We start from the raw sequence: 18,848 nt of genomic DNA on the forward strand, positions 1-18,848 counted from the left end.
TTTTAGGCCATCGTACCAAAAAAACCATTTAAATGATTCCATCTTTTAGAAAAAATGGATAAGAATGGTTGAAAACAAAAAAAAATAACTGAAAATATTATTAAAATTTCTCTGCTAAAAAAAAAGAAAATTATATTTTACCAAAGCTAAAATTCATGAAAATTAGCTGACAATAAATAGTAACCTTATAAGAGAAAAAAGTAGATGAAAAAAAGTTGGTTTCAAAATCAGCAGGGGTTATGGTGTTGTCCAAATAAATTAGCCCTGGACCCTACTGTGCTCATGAAGCAAGCCTTATAATTGTTGGACTATCCCTTTGACTGCCTTTGAAAGAAAAATTCAAATTAAGACAACAGTGAATATTAGCAATGTATAATTCTAGAGAGACCACTCATAAGCCATTTTCTATACACGCTCAGTCTACTTTCAAAGCAGACACAACCATAGACAATGCTATCGTCCGTTAAACTTTAGAGGGATGATAAACGCTGGTGGTAGAGTTTAGAACGAACGGACGATAACCTATATAAACACCTCCGCCACTGCTTACTCCGCCCCGGGCTAACCTTTATTTTCAAACTTATCCCGCCTCTTAAACTATTCGATAACACCCCCTTCTCACAGACCTACTGGGAACCCTCCCCACTGGAAAAATTGGCAAAAATGTCGTCCCCGGTGAAAAATTATCCTCCAATTTTTGTCTCCTCTGAAAAAGATCAGATGAGCAAATCCCCATTGTAAAATATTGTGCTATTTTTTCCATCCCCACTGAATCTTTTTGGCTAGAAAACAGTGTAATTCAAATCCCCAGTCATTAGAAACATGGAAATATCAATCCCCATCGAGTTTTGGTACGTTTTTTTTTCACCCCCACTGGCTGATAAAATCCCGGGTCTGTGAGAAGGGGGTGTTCTAGAGATCTTGTGTAGACGATATGATCGTATTGAACTGATGTTAGACAGCAGGGAAGGAAAAACTTTTTCCGCCGTTCAGAAAAGTGTCTAGTTTTTAGGATATAATCTGTAATCACCATCATTATGTAAAAAGTGGTAAAAATCGTTCAATAACGAATTCTTAGCTGTATCATCTCATGGGGATGGTATTTCACTGTTTGCAGCTTTTTGCTGTGATGTCGATCTCTTCCAAGAAACGCGATCTGCAAAGCAAATCGGTTCCTTTTTGTCCTAAATATACCGCGCTAAATAAAAATTATGGGTTATTATGTAAATCTAGCGAAGAAATTACTTCGGTGAAGTGGCGATTTTTTTTTATTTGGTTTGAATAAACTCGCCATAATTAATTCCCGTGACTCACCAAAACTGGGGTAAAAATAGTTTTTCATTGATGTGATTTTCAATGAGTTGATTTTTTTTTGAGAGTTTGTAGCTGCTTGATTAATTGTTTTCTCGCTACGCAAGCTTCTGCGTAGCTAACCGGGGTATCTATAAGGCCGGAACACCGGATTCTTCCAGTCGTTCTTAAAAACTAACAATAATAATATTATCATTATAAACGACTCCAGTCTAAGAAAAAAAGGCTCTTAGCTTCATGCAATTCTCCACCGTCCAACATGATTACAAAAGTGTACTAATTCTAAGTCAGGTCAAACGACATTTCAACGAGTTTCATCTTTACCATAAATCAAATCTGAATACCTTAAGAACTGAAATGACATTAACAGACTTGAACCATTATATAAAAGATCTTTAGCTGGGTCCCAATGCCCCCAAAACTAAAGAATAAGCTCTTCAAAAGATGTAAGAAACAGAGCCTTGAAACTTTGATCTTGTTATAGTACTGGTGCCAATATATAGCCAATTTATTTCACCAAAAAGAATCTTCAATTCTTATTTCTAAATGAACTATTTATGCTTTTTTTGCAAAATTGAGAAAAATTCTTATGTATACCATCACCCTAACATCAAAATAGTCTCTTCTAATTAGACTCCCTATTTTTTGAAATTTTTGATATAGATATCAATATACGATTTCTGGAAAACAATTCTGCTCTGCACAGCAAAAGATCTGGCATATTGATAAACTTAGTTTCTCCGTTGATTGGCCTATGGTCAAACTATGTTTCAAACAACATGTTACTAATTACTGAAAGTACGTAAGTTAAATTCCAGGAACAGGATATAAAGTTCCCCTAATTTTACAAACATTGAAATAGAGCTTTGCATATAGGGGGTACATAGGCAAGTGAAGGGTATGGTTATGTGTCATTCTTAAGGGCGGTCTCCACTTTCGCGCGACACGGGCGAAAACTTTTTGACGTTTTTTTAAGGTCATAGGTCGGTTGAAAAATTAAGCAATTCAATTGGTAGAAATTGACGTAGTAACGGATGAAAAAAGTAGAACTTCCTTCAAATTTTTTGTTTGCGCGAAAAATTTTTATGACGTAATCTTTTCTTCAAGCAAAAAAGGTTAAGAATTCGCGAAAGTGGAGACCGGCCTTTAAGCATTTCCTTTTTGGAAACTGGAAATACCTGTAAGGGCTGAAATAATCAGAAAATTACCTCTGGCTTTCGTGATTTATTTCTTCGGTATTGGTACGACCTTAAAAAGCACCTGTTCAGAAGGCGAAAAGAGCCATGTGAGTTTGGTTGGCTTCGGTTTTTGATAATGCAACAGACGATACATAAAACATAAAAATCTAAAAAATCGACCCTAATTAAATGGATCATTTTAAAGGTAAAAATATAGATCAAAATAAAGCTACTTAAAAGTGCACTTCTCCAAAATCAGGTTTTAATACTTTATTATTATTATTATTATTATTATTATACAGATTTACAAGCTAGGCTCACAGTGGGCCTCTAACCGATCTTATTTTACACTATTCTTGAATTGTATTTTGAGGGATGGTTTTCCCATGCATTGTTGAGGTTTTCTTTGAAGGTCTTTATAGACTTTGCTGAAACGACATTTCTCGGCAGTCTATTCCAGGTTGGCACACACCTTTGGGAAAGTTTATCATCAAATCTCTCCAGCCCTTGACAGTCGGAATAACCGAAACAAACAAATGCATCCCCAAAAAAATAAAGACTTGTGTTAAATCTTTACTTAGGATGGTTAAATCTGCTTCTAAAATGCAGCCAAAACTATTCACTTCATTTCTCTACCTTTGTACATCACGCATTATTTCCTTACAAATGCCGGATTGGAAGTAACATTTACCGCTACAATTCATTCAAATGTGAAATGCTAAAATAAAGAAAGTGCTTGTTTCAATCCGTCATATTTAAAATACGCTACAACTTTTCAGGCCTTCCTTTTCCCCTTTATCTTGCTTGAAGAAGATTGAAGATTCCTCTTCGGTCTTCGGTTTGAAACTCAATTGGCATACTGTACTACGATATATACTTCTTCCTTAGGGCTCACCTTTAAAACAAATTTCACAACGAATCTTCCATCTAAGTTGAAAATTTTCAACAAAGTGATGATCGTAGATACTTGGCTGGTCTTGACTTAGAATTTTTATCAGTGGATTAAATCTTGTCGCCTTTCTGATGGCTTCTTTCGTGTTTTCCTTTTTATTGGTTTTTCATTTTCAATTTTTATGAGACTTTATCAAGAAGATATGAAAGAAATTAGTTCATTTTTTCCTTCAAAGAAAAATTTCTTCATGAGTACCAATATTGTAATATTTTAACCTCAAAATTTGTACACATTTTATATTGTGAGAGCTCAGCCTACCTTTCAACATATTAATTTGTGATTATTACTCAATTTCTTCGCCTTCTGTTTGCCAAAAATATCTTGAGTGAAATTCCAACACACTACTCATTTTTATTTGAAATTAAATCCACTAAACTTTATGTAGACCCTGGAGACAGTTTCTTAATCCCGGCCAATCAAAATCTTTGATCGGAGTTTTTTTTAAGGTGTTACCCTAATGGTAGCACTACTCAATAGTGGTGTAAATGTATCAATAGTGCAAGGTTAACTTTTCCTTGAATACTTGCGATGATGTTGCTTCGATTGACGTTAATCTGTAACACTGCAATGGATTCTTTACGGGTACTACTTTCAAAGAAACTGCGATCAAAGATAGTGGAAAGGGCTCAACCACTGACCTTTATATATCCCTGGACCAAGCTATATCTGCCATCTTTGATGGAAGTTTTTCTTGAATTGGTACCCGAGAAGAAGCCGTTGCAGTGTTAAAAATTAACATCTAACGGCGTTACATCATCAAAAGTGTTCGAAGAAAAGTAATTCTAGCGCTCTCGATGCATTTTCACCGCTATTGAGTAATGCCGCCATTAGGGTACCAATTAAAAAAAACTCCGGTCAAGTATTTTGCTTGGCCAGGATTGAGAAACTTGGTCCATGGTATATAAATGTCAGTGGGCTTAACCAAAGGCTCATGAAGGTCAGTGATTAAACCCATAATTATGGTGTACTATCTCTGTAGTGACCTGCGATTCGAAACAGATAATTGGTGTCACTCCATGAAAAAATCAGATTTTCTTAATATTGCTAGTGTTAAAATCGTTCAAAGCCATGCTTGACCAGGTATGTCTTTAGCGACTAGCTTGTACCGTAAAAACAACTACTTTCTCTGACAAAAACTTTATAATCTTTTTCATATACAGAAACATTGGCCAAAAAGTTTTGACTTTAAAGGAATTTCACAGACATGTACAAAACAAGACATCTTATGGAGCTTTTTAATATTACTTTCTAAAGTAACCTCGATAGCTTTTTAAAGTAGCCTCGAAGTCAACTTCGAAATTATTGTGGTCAAAAAGATTTTCTCTTTTTCCAAATAAAAAAGGCTTTTTGGTCAAACTTGTCTGATAGTACGAATTTGGATGATTTCATCTCAGTTTCATCTATTATTTCATGTATAAAGAAGCTCAGTGCTCGGATGCAACCCGAAGGCTCCTCTTTCGATAGCTATCTACCCAAAGGTAGGTGAGGGTACTACTCTTTCTCCCTGGATTGCTCCACCTACTCTTGATCCTTCTCTTATTTTCCGAACATTAAGCAGAAAGGTATCGAGTACCATTTTGTACTCGATGTTTTTGGTATGACTAGGTGGGAAATAGACCTTGGTCGTGCACCTTGCGCAACTTAGCCGAATACTTTACCTTTGTGCCACGTAAGACGGGCTGTTCAAAAAACAGCAGAATCATCCCTCATTAAAAATACTAAAAACTAATCTGATAAAACCTCAACTCTCAACTAAGACAATGCCGAAATAATCCACCCACTATCCTCAGAAATGAATGAACCTCCCTCTACCACTTTCCTACAGTGAAAAATCGTAAACATTCATAAACTTTCCTACCGTGCGCCTTAAAGTCACGAAGTTTGCCCCTCCCCCTCACCACTGATTTTTTCTTCCTATTTCCCCAAAGAACCTACAAGTCATTTTCTATTTGGTGATTAGTAGTTTAAAATCAGTTTATCGACTAACAAACTGCTTGACTTTTCATTCTAAAGAACAATGTCAATTTCCCATTGAATATCGACTGTATTAACTGGTCAACCATAGGACCTGGCGGTGGCCTATGTTAGTTAAAAGAAATCAATAACATTGTCTCTTGTGCCCGGTCAGGTGTACCTTCTTTTCAAAGCAAGCTACTTTCAATACTGAGATTGTTTTCGCGTGTTCTAGACCAAGCTGACTGATACTCACTGAGTTGATTGAAGAATTTTTTCCTTTAACATTTTCTCGTTGTTTACATCTATCAAGAACATTTTTTTTTGGACCATAAGGTTGATGAACTGTTTTTGTTTTTCCGATATCTTTCTTTGGGAGGAAAATCACCAGATGTAGAAAAAAATGAAGGGGAAGTTTTCCTGGATAGGGATCAGACTATAAAGGACCTCTAGAATATTTTCCTTTAATGTAGATCAAAACAGGTGTCCAAAAATTTATAATCACCTATGACCTTGTCAAAAGGGACTTATTCGAATACACTCATTTTTATCAGAATATTCTTAACTAAGAACAATTTAAGAACCATCCTGAACCTGCACTTGATTGATTTGATTTGCATGGTAACCGAATTTTTAGCAAATGTTAGAGTCAAAGTAATAAAATAAGATGGCTCAAAGTTAAAAGATAAAAACATAGTTAAGTCTTAACAAAAAAACAATTATTGTTTCTCATTAAATAGAAAAAAAAAGATATTCGGTCTCCATAGTTTGAATTTCAGAAAAAGCTAAACTGTTGCGTTCACGGTACCGTTACAGGGATAGTAAACGCGGTAAAATATATAGAGTTTGCTGCCGGTAACAGCAATAGTTAGAGAGAAAAAATTCCGCGGTAGAGTTTCGAAGAAATTCTTTTCAATGGTTAATATGCCCTACAAAAAAACATCCTCGATTTCTCAGAAATATACATTATAATATCTATCAAAACTAAAGTCAAACTAAATACTGTTCGCTCGTTAGTCTATTTCTCAGAACATAAATACATTAGAACATAAAAAATTATTAGAGAGATCTTGTTTGAATTATCATTCAACTTAGTCTTAGACATCCAGGCTGATCCAAGATGTGTTAAACCTGTAAATTCTTCGAAAAATCACCTTAAAGGTTTTATTTTTACATAAGCGTTTCATATCAGACACATACTTCATATCAGGACAATGTCTTCTTACTGTTATATTATGCTGATATTAGCAAAAAAATGTTTTTCCTTTCCTCTTTCTGCGACCAATCTTGCTCCACATCCGTGTCAATCCAATATTAAAAAGCTTGTGAATCAAAATTGAGGAGTAAACAAGCGATATCACTCTTATTTAAAAGCAAAACCTTTAAGTTCAAGCAAGGACCTAAACATATTTCAAAGTCTCAAAGATTGAGCATTTGTAGATGTTTTGATTCATTGTTGTCATCATGAAAACTCTTTGTGAAAAGATCCGAAACCTTTAGAGGCTCAAACATCAAAAAACTTGCTTAACGTTTGGGCAATTCACCTCTCAATTGCCAAAATCAAACAGCTATCAACAAATTAGAAAATATTTACAGAATGCATAGGTGAGTATGTCATTCAGACACAATCGAAAATCATAAGGCGTCAACTTTCAAGGTAGTGTGGTCAAAAAGACCAAAGAAACTCTATGTGCTAATGTGAAAAGATACGAAACCTTTGGAGGCTTAAACATCAGATACTTGCTTAATGTTTGAGCAATTTACCTCTCAATTGCCAAAATAAATCAAACATATATATCAACAAACTAGAAAATATTTACAGGAAATTTTACAGTATTCTGTTTCTATGAATTATTTGAATTATTCATGGTCTTGGCTTTCCCAATTCTGACTGGTGTATATTTTTATCAAACTAGAAAACCCAAACAGTTAGAAACAATTGCGAAATAAAAAATCGATAAAAAGAACCACCAAATATTTCGTACATGGAAGTTTTATTTTGATACCACTATGATAAGACATGGCTCCCTGTGGCCGAAACTCTTGTTGTCTCTTAAGACCTTTTTGTCGCCATTTATCAAACAAATTTTCTACGTGAGTTTTTGTCCAAGCTGTCTCCTCCAGGAAAAAAACTAATGAGGTAAAAAATTCGGAACGACTATAATTATCTGAAAAAAATGACTTAACTTTCAACAAAGAAAATTTTATTAGAATCGAATTTAGAAAATATTTTCCAGCCAAAATATATCAATAGTTTACCTGTGGCACAGATAACGGGGGCTTCAGTATTGACCGGCAATCCGTTATTTGACGAAAAATTGATCGGTGTTCCAATAGTCCTCAGAACATTCATATTATTAAAGAAGTTTTTTGTTTGTACGCCGGCTTTTCATGAAAAAATTACCGGTTTTTCGGTATTTGTAAATTAAAAAAAATGGAATTTCACCTATACAATCTCCTAAAAAGGCAGCAAAATCTTGCCAAAAATGCGAAATAGAAAATAAAAAGACACAAAAAAGTTGAATTCGTCGATAAAATGAAACATTATTGAACATATAAAATTCTCAAAACCCTGGCGAAATACTGCCAAAATTTTGAACATTTGGGAGTCTGTGAAGCAATGAAAAAAAATTGTACTACCAAAATGAATTTTATTTTTATTTCGATTTTATTTTCGGGTCCGTGCAAAACAACTGATCAAATTAGTCTCGCTTTATTTCCATGATTAAATTGTATAAATTCAATACTAGAATCGTTGTCTCGAAAATTTCGAAAAGGTTGTTTCTTTTTTTATTAGGTTATTAGAGAAAAATCGCTGAAATCTTTACAAAAAAAGCCTTCTTTAGCTATTTCTACAGGAATGTCTAAAGTTTAGAATGCCCTGGCTTCTTTACCTGATATCTTAAAAGGCTATTTTCAGCATTTTGTGGATATCTTGGTGCAATTTCTTTAAGAAAGAGATAATTTCTTAGACTTGAAATGCTCTTATACTTTTGACGCCCTATAATTTCTTGGAAAGAAAGCACTTTAGGAAATTCTTTTTAGTACATGTTTTTTCTTTTATAAGCATAACAGTTATAAGCATGCTTATTCTTGATTAAAACCCAGGCTTTTAAGGGTGAGAAACTTTTGTTTCTTTTGTTCAATTTCATTGTTTTCTAGACAAAACAAAAACAAAACAAAACAAAATCTTGTTTCCAAACACATTAACTCACGTTCAGAGTATATTAGATTCCTTCTAAAATTATTATAGTAAAATTATTAGATATAATTAAAATAAAATAAGAATTTCTAGCGGGAAAATTAAAATTGTTTGCTATGGTTGGCTGATTCGAGTTCTGAACAACAGCGCGCTAAACAGTTTCCCAACATTTGTAAGCGCATTCAACCTTTATGTTTCGGCCATTTGTTTTAAACGCAAAATGCACATTTTTATAAAGCTGAATGCAAATTTCAACCAAGCTACCTAGGTTTCGCTTAAACTAGCCAAACTTTTAAAACTAATACAAAAAGTTTGCAAAACTTTTAAACAACAATAATTTACCGAATTTTTTTGCATAATCTTTTTGCGCAGAGCTGCAAAGAGCTGAATTTTGAAAGTTTGACTGCTTTGAAATTTTAGTGGAAAAAATGTCGTAACTTATTGCTTTTTGTGGTGTAGATTGTATTATTTTTGGTGATTTTGTATTAATTTTTTGTCCATGGTTTGTTTGTTCGAAACTTGATTTGAAATGTTGTGTTGAAATGTCACAATTTAGCTAAGCGTAATGACTTGTTAGCTCGTAAGCATGTTAAATTGTAAAGTTCGATTTAAACCAGCCCTCTTGGCTTGGCGATTGACGATCCTCCTGCTATTGGGAATAGGTTAGTGTCTTTATTATTTACTGACCTACGAATCATTTGGAATGGATATAGACCCTATACATACACCACTTTCCTATGACATTCCCATGGACATCTCATCTTTGTCTTCCGCAGCAAATCTGAATTGTACAACTAGGCTGTAATCGATAATTGATCTGCTTATTTTTATCTGATCAATCATATTGGCTCAAACTATATTCCCCACGCTTGCTTGTAATATACCTCTGCAGATGTTCATAATGAAGTCTATCTACAATCAGTGTAGTTATATGATGGCAGTATACCCTTGAAATAATTTGATAGCTTTGCTAACAGACTCATTTAACCTTGAGGCCCCTAAATTCAATGAATAAGCCCTAGAGAGCTGAACCCTAATATTGAAGTTTGAGGAGGGGTTTATGCAAAATACCGGGAAAACACAAATATTCTAGGGCTCATATTAGATATGTACACCCTGCAAGTTGTTACTAAAGGTATCCTTTCCATATTTTTCAAGAATTTACCCCATTTATGACAATAAGACGTAAGAACCTAAACTAGTTACATTCCTGTTTAGAATGTTAAAGGTCAAAAACCATATATTTTCCTCGACAGTTAGCGCTAACATTCTCTGCTTTCTCAATTGACTTTCATTTCCTACCACATTTCCTTTTATCAACCTGTTCCCAGGGCAAATGTGCCTTTACTTTTATATAAGTGCTCCCGTTTCATATCAGACACATATTTCATATCAGGACGGTGTCTCCCTGTTGTTATATTGTGCTGAATAAACAAAAAACTTTCCTCTTTCTGACCAATCTTGCTCTGTATTCGTCTCAATTCAAAATGAGAAAACTTGTAAATTAAGATTGATGAGTAACCAAACGATATCACTCTATTATTTAAGAACAAAACCTTTAAGACTAATTGAAACTTTTTAATCATTTCCACATTTCTTTTCTACCTTTTTCAGGAGATGTTTACGCTCAGAAATGTACAATAGACAGTATCAAAGTAGGTTATTCCTTAAAAAACGGACTAGATACAGAGAATGTCAAATTATTAGGTGACGATCTTGAATTTGAAGGATGTCGTAAATTATGTTGCAAATCTCAGATATTCCAATATGGTTTACATGATGGTTCGAAATGTTTTGGTATACATTGCCAAGGTAACGCAGATCCACATTGCACCTTGATGGAGGATGGCAATGCAGTGTTCTCCATATTTGCACTAAAGAGAGAAGGCTCTTCTTCAGCACAAGGTAGTGGTGATTACGTTTCAAAATTCCTTATTTACATGATCACACCCCTGTCTCACGGACCCGGTTGAGTCCCAACCTACTGGAAAATTTGGTCAAAATTTGGTCCCTGGTGGGAAAAATATCCTATAATTTCAGCCCATTCGAAAATTTACTTTGATTTCATACCCATTCGAAATTCAATGTAGAAAAATTGCACTCTAAAAACCGGCCCCACCTGTTTTTTGAACTTGGAACAATGGAATTTCTATCCCCATTGGGATTTTGACAGAAATGTTTATCCCGCTGTGGGAAAAATTCCAACGGGGCTGTGAGACAGGGGTGTGTGGTCTTACTATTTGCTTATGATTTGATCATTAGATTTGATAAATGATTCTCCTTTTACCTTTGACACTTTACTTACAAATTTGTTAATATCTACGTTTTGAAAGGGCTTTCAAAGGGTTTTAGGGAATTTCGAACCTGTTTACGAAATTCCATGAATTTTGTCCATCTGGCTGAAAAAAAAAGAAAAAACCTTTTCTTATATAGAATTTATTTTGCGAAGAAACTTTTTAAAAATAAAACTTCCCTTAGCAGATTAATGTTCACAGCGTCCATTTAACGTTAGATGAACGTTGAAACAACGTTGTGTGTCAGCTGGGATGTCATTTCGGGTAAACAAAATACCACAAGTTTCTTGGTAGTGCTACATGGTTCTAATTTTCTTTTCATTGTACTTTTTAAGGCCTCAACTCGAAGAACAATGTAAATAAACAAGATCAACAAAATATGCAGTATAAAACAAAAGACAATAAACAGCAACAAAAACATGTTAACAATGCACACCATTCACAAGAAACTTCAAAGACACTTATACAACAAAGTTATAATAAAAACAACAATAAGCATAAACACAAACACAAACACCACCATAGCCACCACCATCACCACCACCATAAGAAACATAAGAAGCGTGTTACTAGAGACTTCCCATATGATTATTATAATACCCCACTATGGAGGCTAACCGGGCCTCGAAATAATCCACTCTCATCTAATACACAGACATTAAATTCACCTTATAATGCTAGACAATATATTACTAATAATTTAAACACCTATCAACAACAGCAGCCGAACTTTATGAATACGAATCAAAGGTCTTTTATACCGCAAGGACAATGGTTTAATTTTCCGGCTTTTCAACAGAGGGGGACTGTCCCGTTTTTAAGCGGGTCGGCTTCTGTCCCGGGGAAACCTGCCCCAGTAGTTGTTAATAGTAAGAAAAGTACTGTGTATAAACCGACTTTTGATTTAATGGCAAGTAGTAATGCAATTAAACCGAAATCAAACAAGGTGATTAAGAGTTTTATTAACCCGAAGATCGAATCACCAAAATACGATATAGTTAAAAAGACAAACGTACCGTTAAGACCAAATATTAAAAAATTGGAGACACCGAACCCAGATGAAACGCGGAAAGAAAAGGATAAAATTATGTCACAAATTAATGTTGAGCCGCTTACAGAATTTCCTACGGATGAATCGCCTGAAGTGAGAGTTGAGAAAGATGCTATTCCAAGACCGCCATCGCCATCTTCTGTCAATTTGGCGCCCGATTCGTCTGCGGGTATATTTGAACCTGTTCACCAACTTGCAGCTAAAGATAATATTTATGATATCCCGAATTCACATCCGATCGAAGCGTTGAGAGGAGTACACAGTTTTTTCCCAGGTAAGGTCTTTTGTCTTTCATATGTTTTGAATTTGAATCGTTAAGACTTTTTCGTAGCTGCTGCTGCAGGACGATTTTTTGTTCCTTTAAAAACACTTAAAAACAATCAATTAATTTAAATTCGGACAGCTTGGGAAAACTTAGAGTAGGTTTTAATGCATTGGGGGAGATTTATCTTTGCTTATTTTGAAACGTGGTCGGTTGTGATGTTTCAGGAGGGATTTCTTTCGAAAAAAAAAGATTTTATCATTTTGGAATATCTTTTTTTTCTAGGGTTGTTATTATTGAAGAATCCTTATAAACGACGTTTGAATAACATTCTATCACCGCCACCACCATTACCACCATCACCGCCACTTACGCCCTCACATCCATCATCACCATACATTTCATCTCATACACCACCATATCCATCATCACCAACAATACCAACATATTCATCTAAAGAGATTGAAAATAAAATCTATTCCATGCTTTATCCTATATCTACAATGCAACGTCATTCATTCCAAAAATTGTTCTTACAACGTAAGATTCACAACAATACACTGATCTTCATAAACTCTGGACTAAGCATATCCACCATCTTTGATCGCAGTTTCTTTGAAAGTAGTACCCGTAAAGAATCCTGTAGTGTTGAAGATTAACGTCAATCGACGCAACATCATCGCAAGTATTCAAGGAAAAGTTAACCTTGCACTATTGATGCATTTACACTACTATTGAGTAGTGCTACCATTAGGCTACCACTTTCAAAAACAAAATTCCGATCAAAGATTTTGGCCGGGATTGAAAAACTGTCTCCAGGGCGGTTTATATAAAGTTCAGTCAAAATTCTTAACCCCCTGTGTATATAAAGACAAGAAAAGTCATAGGGCAATATTTAGAGGGTGACATAACTTTTCCCCGATAAAATTTTTCCATGACCAGTTTTGACAGAATTTTCGACAAATCGACCAAATTTTTGGGTGGGAATGAGTATGTCATCGTCATATATTTCACCATTACTAATCTGTCATACCTCTTAGCATCGCTCTCTCATCATTTCTAATTCAGCATTCCCGTCCTAACTTACGCAACACACTTTACAAATTTGCATCTAGCATCCCAAAGTTTTAGCAAAAAAAAAAAAAAAATTTCTAAGGCTATTTTATTCATACATTCATACCATTGACCTACCACTCTATCGCACACACACATTCCAAAAAAATCACCATGACATTTATTCATAATATCCAGATCAACCAAAGTATAATCTTGAATCTTATAATGATACAAGATTATTGTATTATTCCACACTACAATAGGTTGTTTACATCCTGTTGGAGTGAGTCGTCCTTCTCAGATCCCTGATGATCGTTTTTCTGCAACTTCAAGTATGCAAGGTTTCCCAGCTCATGATGCAAGATTGAAAGTCGCTTACGAAGGTATGTGTTTACTTCCCCATTCTTGATATTCATGATGTAATGTCTACTGCGAAAACACCCCGGTTTTCGCCAGCAGGATTAAATTAACGTTATAGCGAAAAATTCTTTTGAATTTGCCACTACTGACAAAAACTTGAGTTTGAAGGTTTGAACCAAATATGAAAAATAAGCTCTATTTAGAGAAAAATAGATGGCGAATTCCAGATTTTTCCGGGTGTCCTCGGTAGGAAAAATAGCATGATACATACACTATGAAAATGAAAATTCAAAATGTGTTCCCGCTGTTCTTGTAGACAAAGGAGGATCATGGTGTGCTGATAAGAACTCAACAGACATTGGTATCCCACAATACCTTTCGATTGATTTCGGACAACAAACCATGTTTTGTAGGATTGGCATGCAAGGTAAAAACCAATTGATTGATTGGTTGAAATATTGTTCATATAGACTTTTGTAAGACCAATCAAGATAAATATAAAGTACTAAGAAATTGACACGCCATCAGGTTACCCTGACTGTAAGACAATGTAATGCCTTTAGAGTCATTTCGTACTAAAACGCAAAAACAGCAAAAATGAAAAAAATCAGTCCATCGAAGGGTACCTTTTTGGGGAAATTTAAAAAAATATGGAAAATTTTGAGAAAATTCTGAAATTTCAGTCCCATTCAGAATCCCTTTTTTCCACGTGGAGTCCATTTTTCACACTTCAGCGGCACACTCCCGTTGGACAGCAAGGGTAGGTAGCCCCTGGGTATCATTGAAGTACTGCCTTACATTATGCCTATCTGAAACCTTAATCTTGCTTGAATTATACTCTGTGTTTTTCTTAGGGAATCCTTTACAAAGAAAATGGGTGGAGCGATTCAAATTACAATTTAGTGATGATGGAAAACTTTGGGAATCTTACCGTGAAGACGGAGATGAAAAGGTAATATATATCACAGACCCGATGGGACAATTTTACCCACTACTAACAACCATTTATCATACAGGGAAACTGCACCGCACTGGGATATCAATATAGTTTACAAAATTACATTACGTGTTTAGCTGTAAAGAATAGCATAGTAAATCCTTTTCTATTTTTGAAAGACGTCGGCGAGCTTGTGTATATACACTTTTGACTGAAAACAAGGCTCTAGTATGTTAGACAAGTTTTTACAGTATTGACCACAGGTTTACTATACTCTAATATTAATTGAAAGTCCAAGCTATCATATTTGGTATTCTCTTTAGATCTTTTACGGAAACCATGATGAACATGATGTCACTTTCCAAACGTTAAAGAATCCCATTATGGCCCGTTTTATCCGATTTCTCCCCGTTTTTTGGAGTGGAGATGTTCCGTGTCTTCGTATAGAAGTCTTCAATACCACTTTGGCTAAAGGTACTTTTATGTTGTTTGCAATTTTGTATATCTTTGCTATTGCATTTATTTGAACGGTCGTTTACAACAACATAATCTCCTTTTAGTGGGTTTGATACTGCACGCATTGGATGGATGGGGGTGATACCCAGCTGTCACTCACATTGTTTCAACGTTCATCTAGCGTTATACGATGTACGTTAGTTGGACGTTGAAACAACCTTTTGTCTTCACCGAAATAAGGGAAATGCATTGAAATCTTGAAATCTTGCTCAAAGGCTACTTATCGAAAAATGTCATTATGTACCATTATACTATATGTGTTTACCAAGAAAGATATTGTCTGCCTATTCTAAGCATAGGCCATAGGTCTTGCTTAACGCTGAAGAATGTATGCGCATAATGAAAGTCTATATTGCATGTCTATTTCAATATTTTAGAGAATCAAGAGCAACACAGTAGATCAGATATCCCGAAAGCCGATTCGACATTAATCGAGGATATCGGGTTTGAGAAAATGGACGAAACGGTTGCACTTGATAAATCAAATTACGGGAATAATGGTTTCTTGAACGGAGGTAGTCAAATCATAGACACGCATAGTTCTTGTAGACACGGTGTCACTATACCGCTTGGTGGAGATATCGTGTTTGACGGAAGTGTTATGAAGAACCATCCTAAGACAGCTATCACCATCGCTAGTTGGGTTAACTTGAATCACGTTGAAGGTGAGAACCTTTTTATAAAACATACAACTGTTTAAATTTAAGACCCTCTTGGTATCAGTTCTTTTGATCCACCTAGGTTCCTAATATCCAAAGATTTTCGTTTTCGATGGTTGTATTCATTCTCTACACTTAGATTGAAAGCTCTCGTTACCAGGTACTGCCGGTGAGTGTAGGTGGTGTCTGATTGTTAGAAATATTTGTCTAATTCGCTATCATAGGAGTGTCTGCCTATTGGAATGCCATACAATTATAAGTGCTCCCTAATTATTAGACTGGAATCGTTTATGATCCGTATAATACTAGTAATATGGGTGTCATTTGATAAACCAATAATTGTTACGGGGTAATATCAATTTGTATTAACTACAATAAGACTAACACAAACGTTTGTCTTTTCCAATATTTTTGTTTACACGTTTTTTTTTATAAGGAACACGTTTATAAGGAACTCGAGGCTGAAAATGGTCCAAAAAATAAGGAATTGTTAAGGAACTGCTCAGGCTGAGAATAAGAAATCAAGCTTTAAGGAACAGTAAGAGATGGTTATCCAAACTTAGCAGCTATGTAAATAAGGAACTCGATAAGGAACTTTGAGGCTGAAATTTTCTGTAAAAATAAGGAACTCCAGGCTCAGAGCAAAGTTAAGGTTCCTTATAAAAAAAAAACGTGTATATCCTGCTATGTCTGAATTAGTCGTCTTGCGTACTAAACTAGCTGTTTATAGAATTACTTTTGTAACACTATTCTTGTCTCTTTATTCTCAGGTGTTCATTCGATCTTTGATACTGTCGGATCACACTCCAACCACAATTTAGGATTGTATCATTTTGAAGTAGTAGGTGGCGACGTCAGATGGTTTCATCGCAACGAAACAGGGGGTGAAGTCTTCAGTGCTATCACAGGTATGATCTCAAAATATGTTTTCTAGGCTCACAAATCTTACTTCCAAATGCCATTTTCATGTTTTCATTAAAAAGGATTGTGTTCATTCATCCAAAATTTAAACCTAAAAAGCATCATACGTGTTTTTCTGATCTGTTATCTCTAAAATAGTTATATGCCTTAAATATAGAATTTTGTTAATTTTGGCTGTCTCAGCTGGCTTTATAAATGTAAAAACTGAAAGTTTAACCATTGATGATATTTTTCTCTCTTCCTTTTTGGAATTAATTTTCCTTATCTTTCTTTCAAGTCATCCAACATAAATTTTCACAAATTTTCATTTTTATAGGTGAGAAAGTGATCAAACCACATGTTTGGAACCATCTTGCAGTCACATATGATTCGAACACTGGCGACGCCATCATTTATATCAACGGAACCGAAAATTCACGAGCTAAAGGTCATGGGTTGTTATCATCCGATTGGAATAATCGGGTTGGTATCGGACGACATAAAGGTTCCCGATTTCTCGACGGGATGATTGATGAGTTTAAACTTTATGATGAAGCACTGCAGAAAGATTCTATTGAAGAGTTAGCAAAGAAATGCGATTTCTCGAAATATTGTAAGTTGAAGTGGACATTTTTTATTTCTTTTTTATTTAGAATACTTGAAAAATGAAGGATTTTATATTGACTGTTTTCAATTTTCGTAAGAAAAAGGTCAAAGATTCAGATCCAAAAATTTCAAAAGTTCTTTTCTTAAACTATAATTCACACGGTGCTAATCGATTTTGGAAACAAAGTTTATTTATCAGAACACCCAGAATCTAAATTCTAGGCACTAAAGTCCGTGCGACCATTGCAGTACCAATATTGAGAGACTAAACCTACCCAAAAAAAAGGCATAGACCATAGACCTAAATTATGTGGATCACGGTGCATAAAGTACCAATGTTAAAGTCTATTGACTGTTTGTGACGTAAGTGGTCCAATACAGGTGAAATAAGTTGTTCTGATTGGTTATCTAGCGGTCTCGCAAGCGGTCAACATTTTCCCGTATTGACCTTCAAACAGTTAATACTGTATAAATATTAAAGTATTTTATTTCACCCAACTTAATTTTTTTAGATTGTGGTTCCACACTTACCGAAAAGAATGGATCCATCTCAAGTCCTGATTATCCAAAACAATTTACCGGACCAGTTGATTGTATGTGGAATATTCACGGTCAACCAGGAGAGGTGATTGTTTTGGATATGTCTCAATTTCATTTGGGAAACAAAGATACTTGTGGAAAAGCGAATTTCGAAGTTCGAGATGGTCTTAATGATTCTGTTATAGGTACGTATGGATTGGGAATATTCGCTCTTTGTTCGTAGCAGAGAATATGAGAATTTGGATGTAGTTGACCCATAACATCTATTTTTCAGTCTTTTTGTCAAAAAAGAGAGTTACTCGGCACAAGTTAGATACAAAAATATACAATCTCATTATTCATTTATTCCTCTGCTTTATTAAATTGTTCAATCAAAGGCATACCTTAAAACTTCGTTACTTGTGTAAAAATCTTTGCAATCACCCCTTGAAGTTGACCTGACCAGATAGTTTCTCTTTTGCCAAGGAAAAGGTATTTCGTCACTTTTCTGAGAAATTCGTCACTTTTCCATACTAATTTTCCTGTTTATCTTAAACTACTGTTAGATCAACCTCGTTTTCGTGTGCTTTATTTACGTTACTGATGGCGGCCAGAGAATACTTTTAAATTGGCTTGTGTTTAAAGTAACATTTTTGACAGACTTTGCTACTGTATTCTTCCATCATTCCAGGTAATTACTGTGGTTCCAACACCGTTCCAAAGATTGTGAGATCTCATTCCAACAGAATGTACATTCAATATACCACTGATGGTGCATTACCTGGTGAAATGTTCAAAGTCGATTATCATAGAGGTAAGACAGAGCCAGAGCCAGAGCCTTAAAAGTACTTTTTGATTTCATTTTTATATTACTGATACTATTAGGATTTATGTCAGTCGAGCAAGATCTTTTCGCAGAAGATGAGGAATTGCCCTATAAACATTTTAAATACCTACAAACGAATATAAGCCAAAATTCATTTGCGTTGGGTTGCAGTGAATTTCTCAAATTTATGAAACGCAACATCATCATTCGTCTAAAAGCTAGTCCGAATCACAGACCTCTACAAAACTGCAAAAAAGTAAAGGGGC

The 18,848-nt window shown here is 34.9% G+C and overlaps 1 protein-coding gene across 3 annotated transcripts in view; it reads left to right on the plus strand.

Annotated features, from left to right (window-relative positions):
- Positions 1 to 8,906: 8,906 nt before the first annotated feature.
- The window catches only part of LOC136820482 (uncharacterized), a 34,727-nt gene continuing 24,785 nt past the window's right edge, over positions 8,907 to 18,848 (plus strand). For all 3 annotated transcript variants that reach the window (XM_067076664.1, XM_067076665.1, XM_067076668.1), the window contains exons 1-12: positions 8,907 to 9,258; positions 10,211 to 10,501; positions 11,226 to 12,215; positions 13,523 to 13,642; positions 13,936 to 14,046; positions 14,474 to 14,571; positions 14,880 to 15,030; positions 15,450 to 15,737; positions 16,502 to 16,639; positions 16,969 to 17,244; positions 17,750 to 17,962; positions 18,448 to 18,570. In XM_067076664.1, the coding sequence (XP_066932765.1) occupies positions 9,183 to 9,258; positions 10,211 to 10,501; positions 11,226 to 12,215; positions 13,523 to 13,642; positions 13,936 to 14,046; positions 14,474 to 14,571; positions 14,880 to 15,030; positions 15,450 to 15,737; positions 16,502 to 16,639; positions 16,969 to 17,244; positions 17,750 to 17,962; positions 18,448 to 18,570 (2,875 nt within the window). In that variant the 5' untranslated portion in view covers positions 8,907 to 9,182. The remainder of the gene's footprint in view (positions 9,259 to 10,210; positions 10,502 to 11,225; positions 12,216 to 13,522; positions 13,643 to 13,935; positions 14,047 to 14,473; positions 14,572 to 14,879; positions 15,031 to 15,449; positions 15,738 to 16,501; positions 16,640 to 16,968; positions 17,245 to 17,749; positions 17,963 to 18,447; positions 18,571 to 18,848) is intronic.

Source organism: Clytia hemisphaerica, unplaced genomic scaffold (assembly GCF_902728285.1).
Source record: "Clytia hemisphaerica strain Z4C2 unplaced genomic scaffold, Clytia hemisphaerica genome assembly, whole genome shotgun sequence".
Lineage (NCBI taxonomy): Eukaryota > Metazoa > Cnidaria > Hydrozoa > Leptothecata > Clytiidae > Clytia > Clytia hemisphaerica.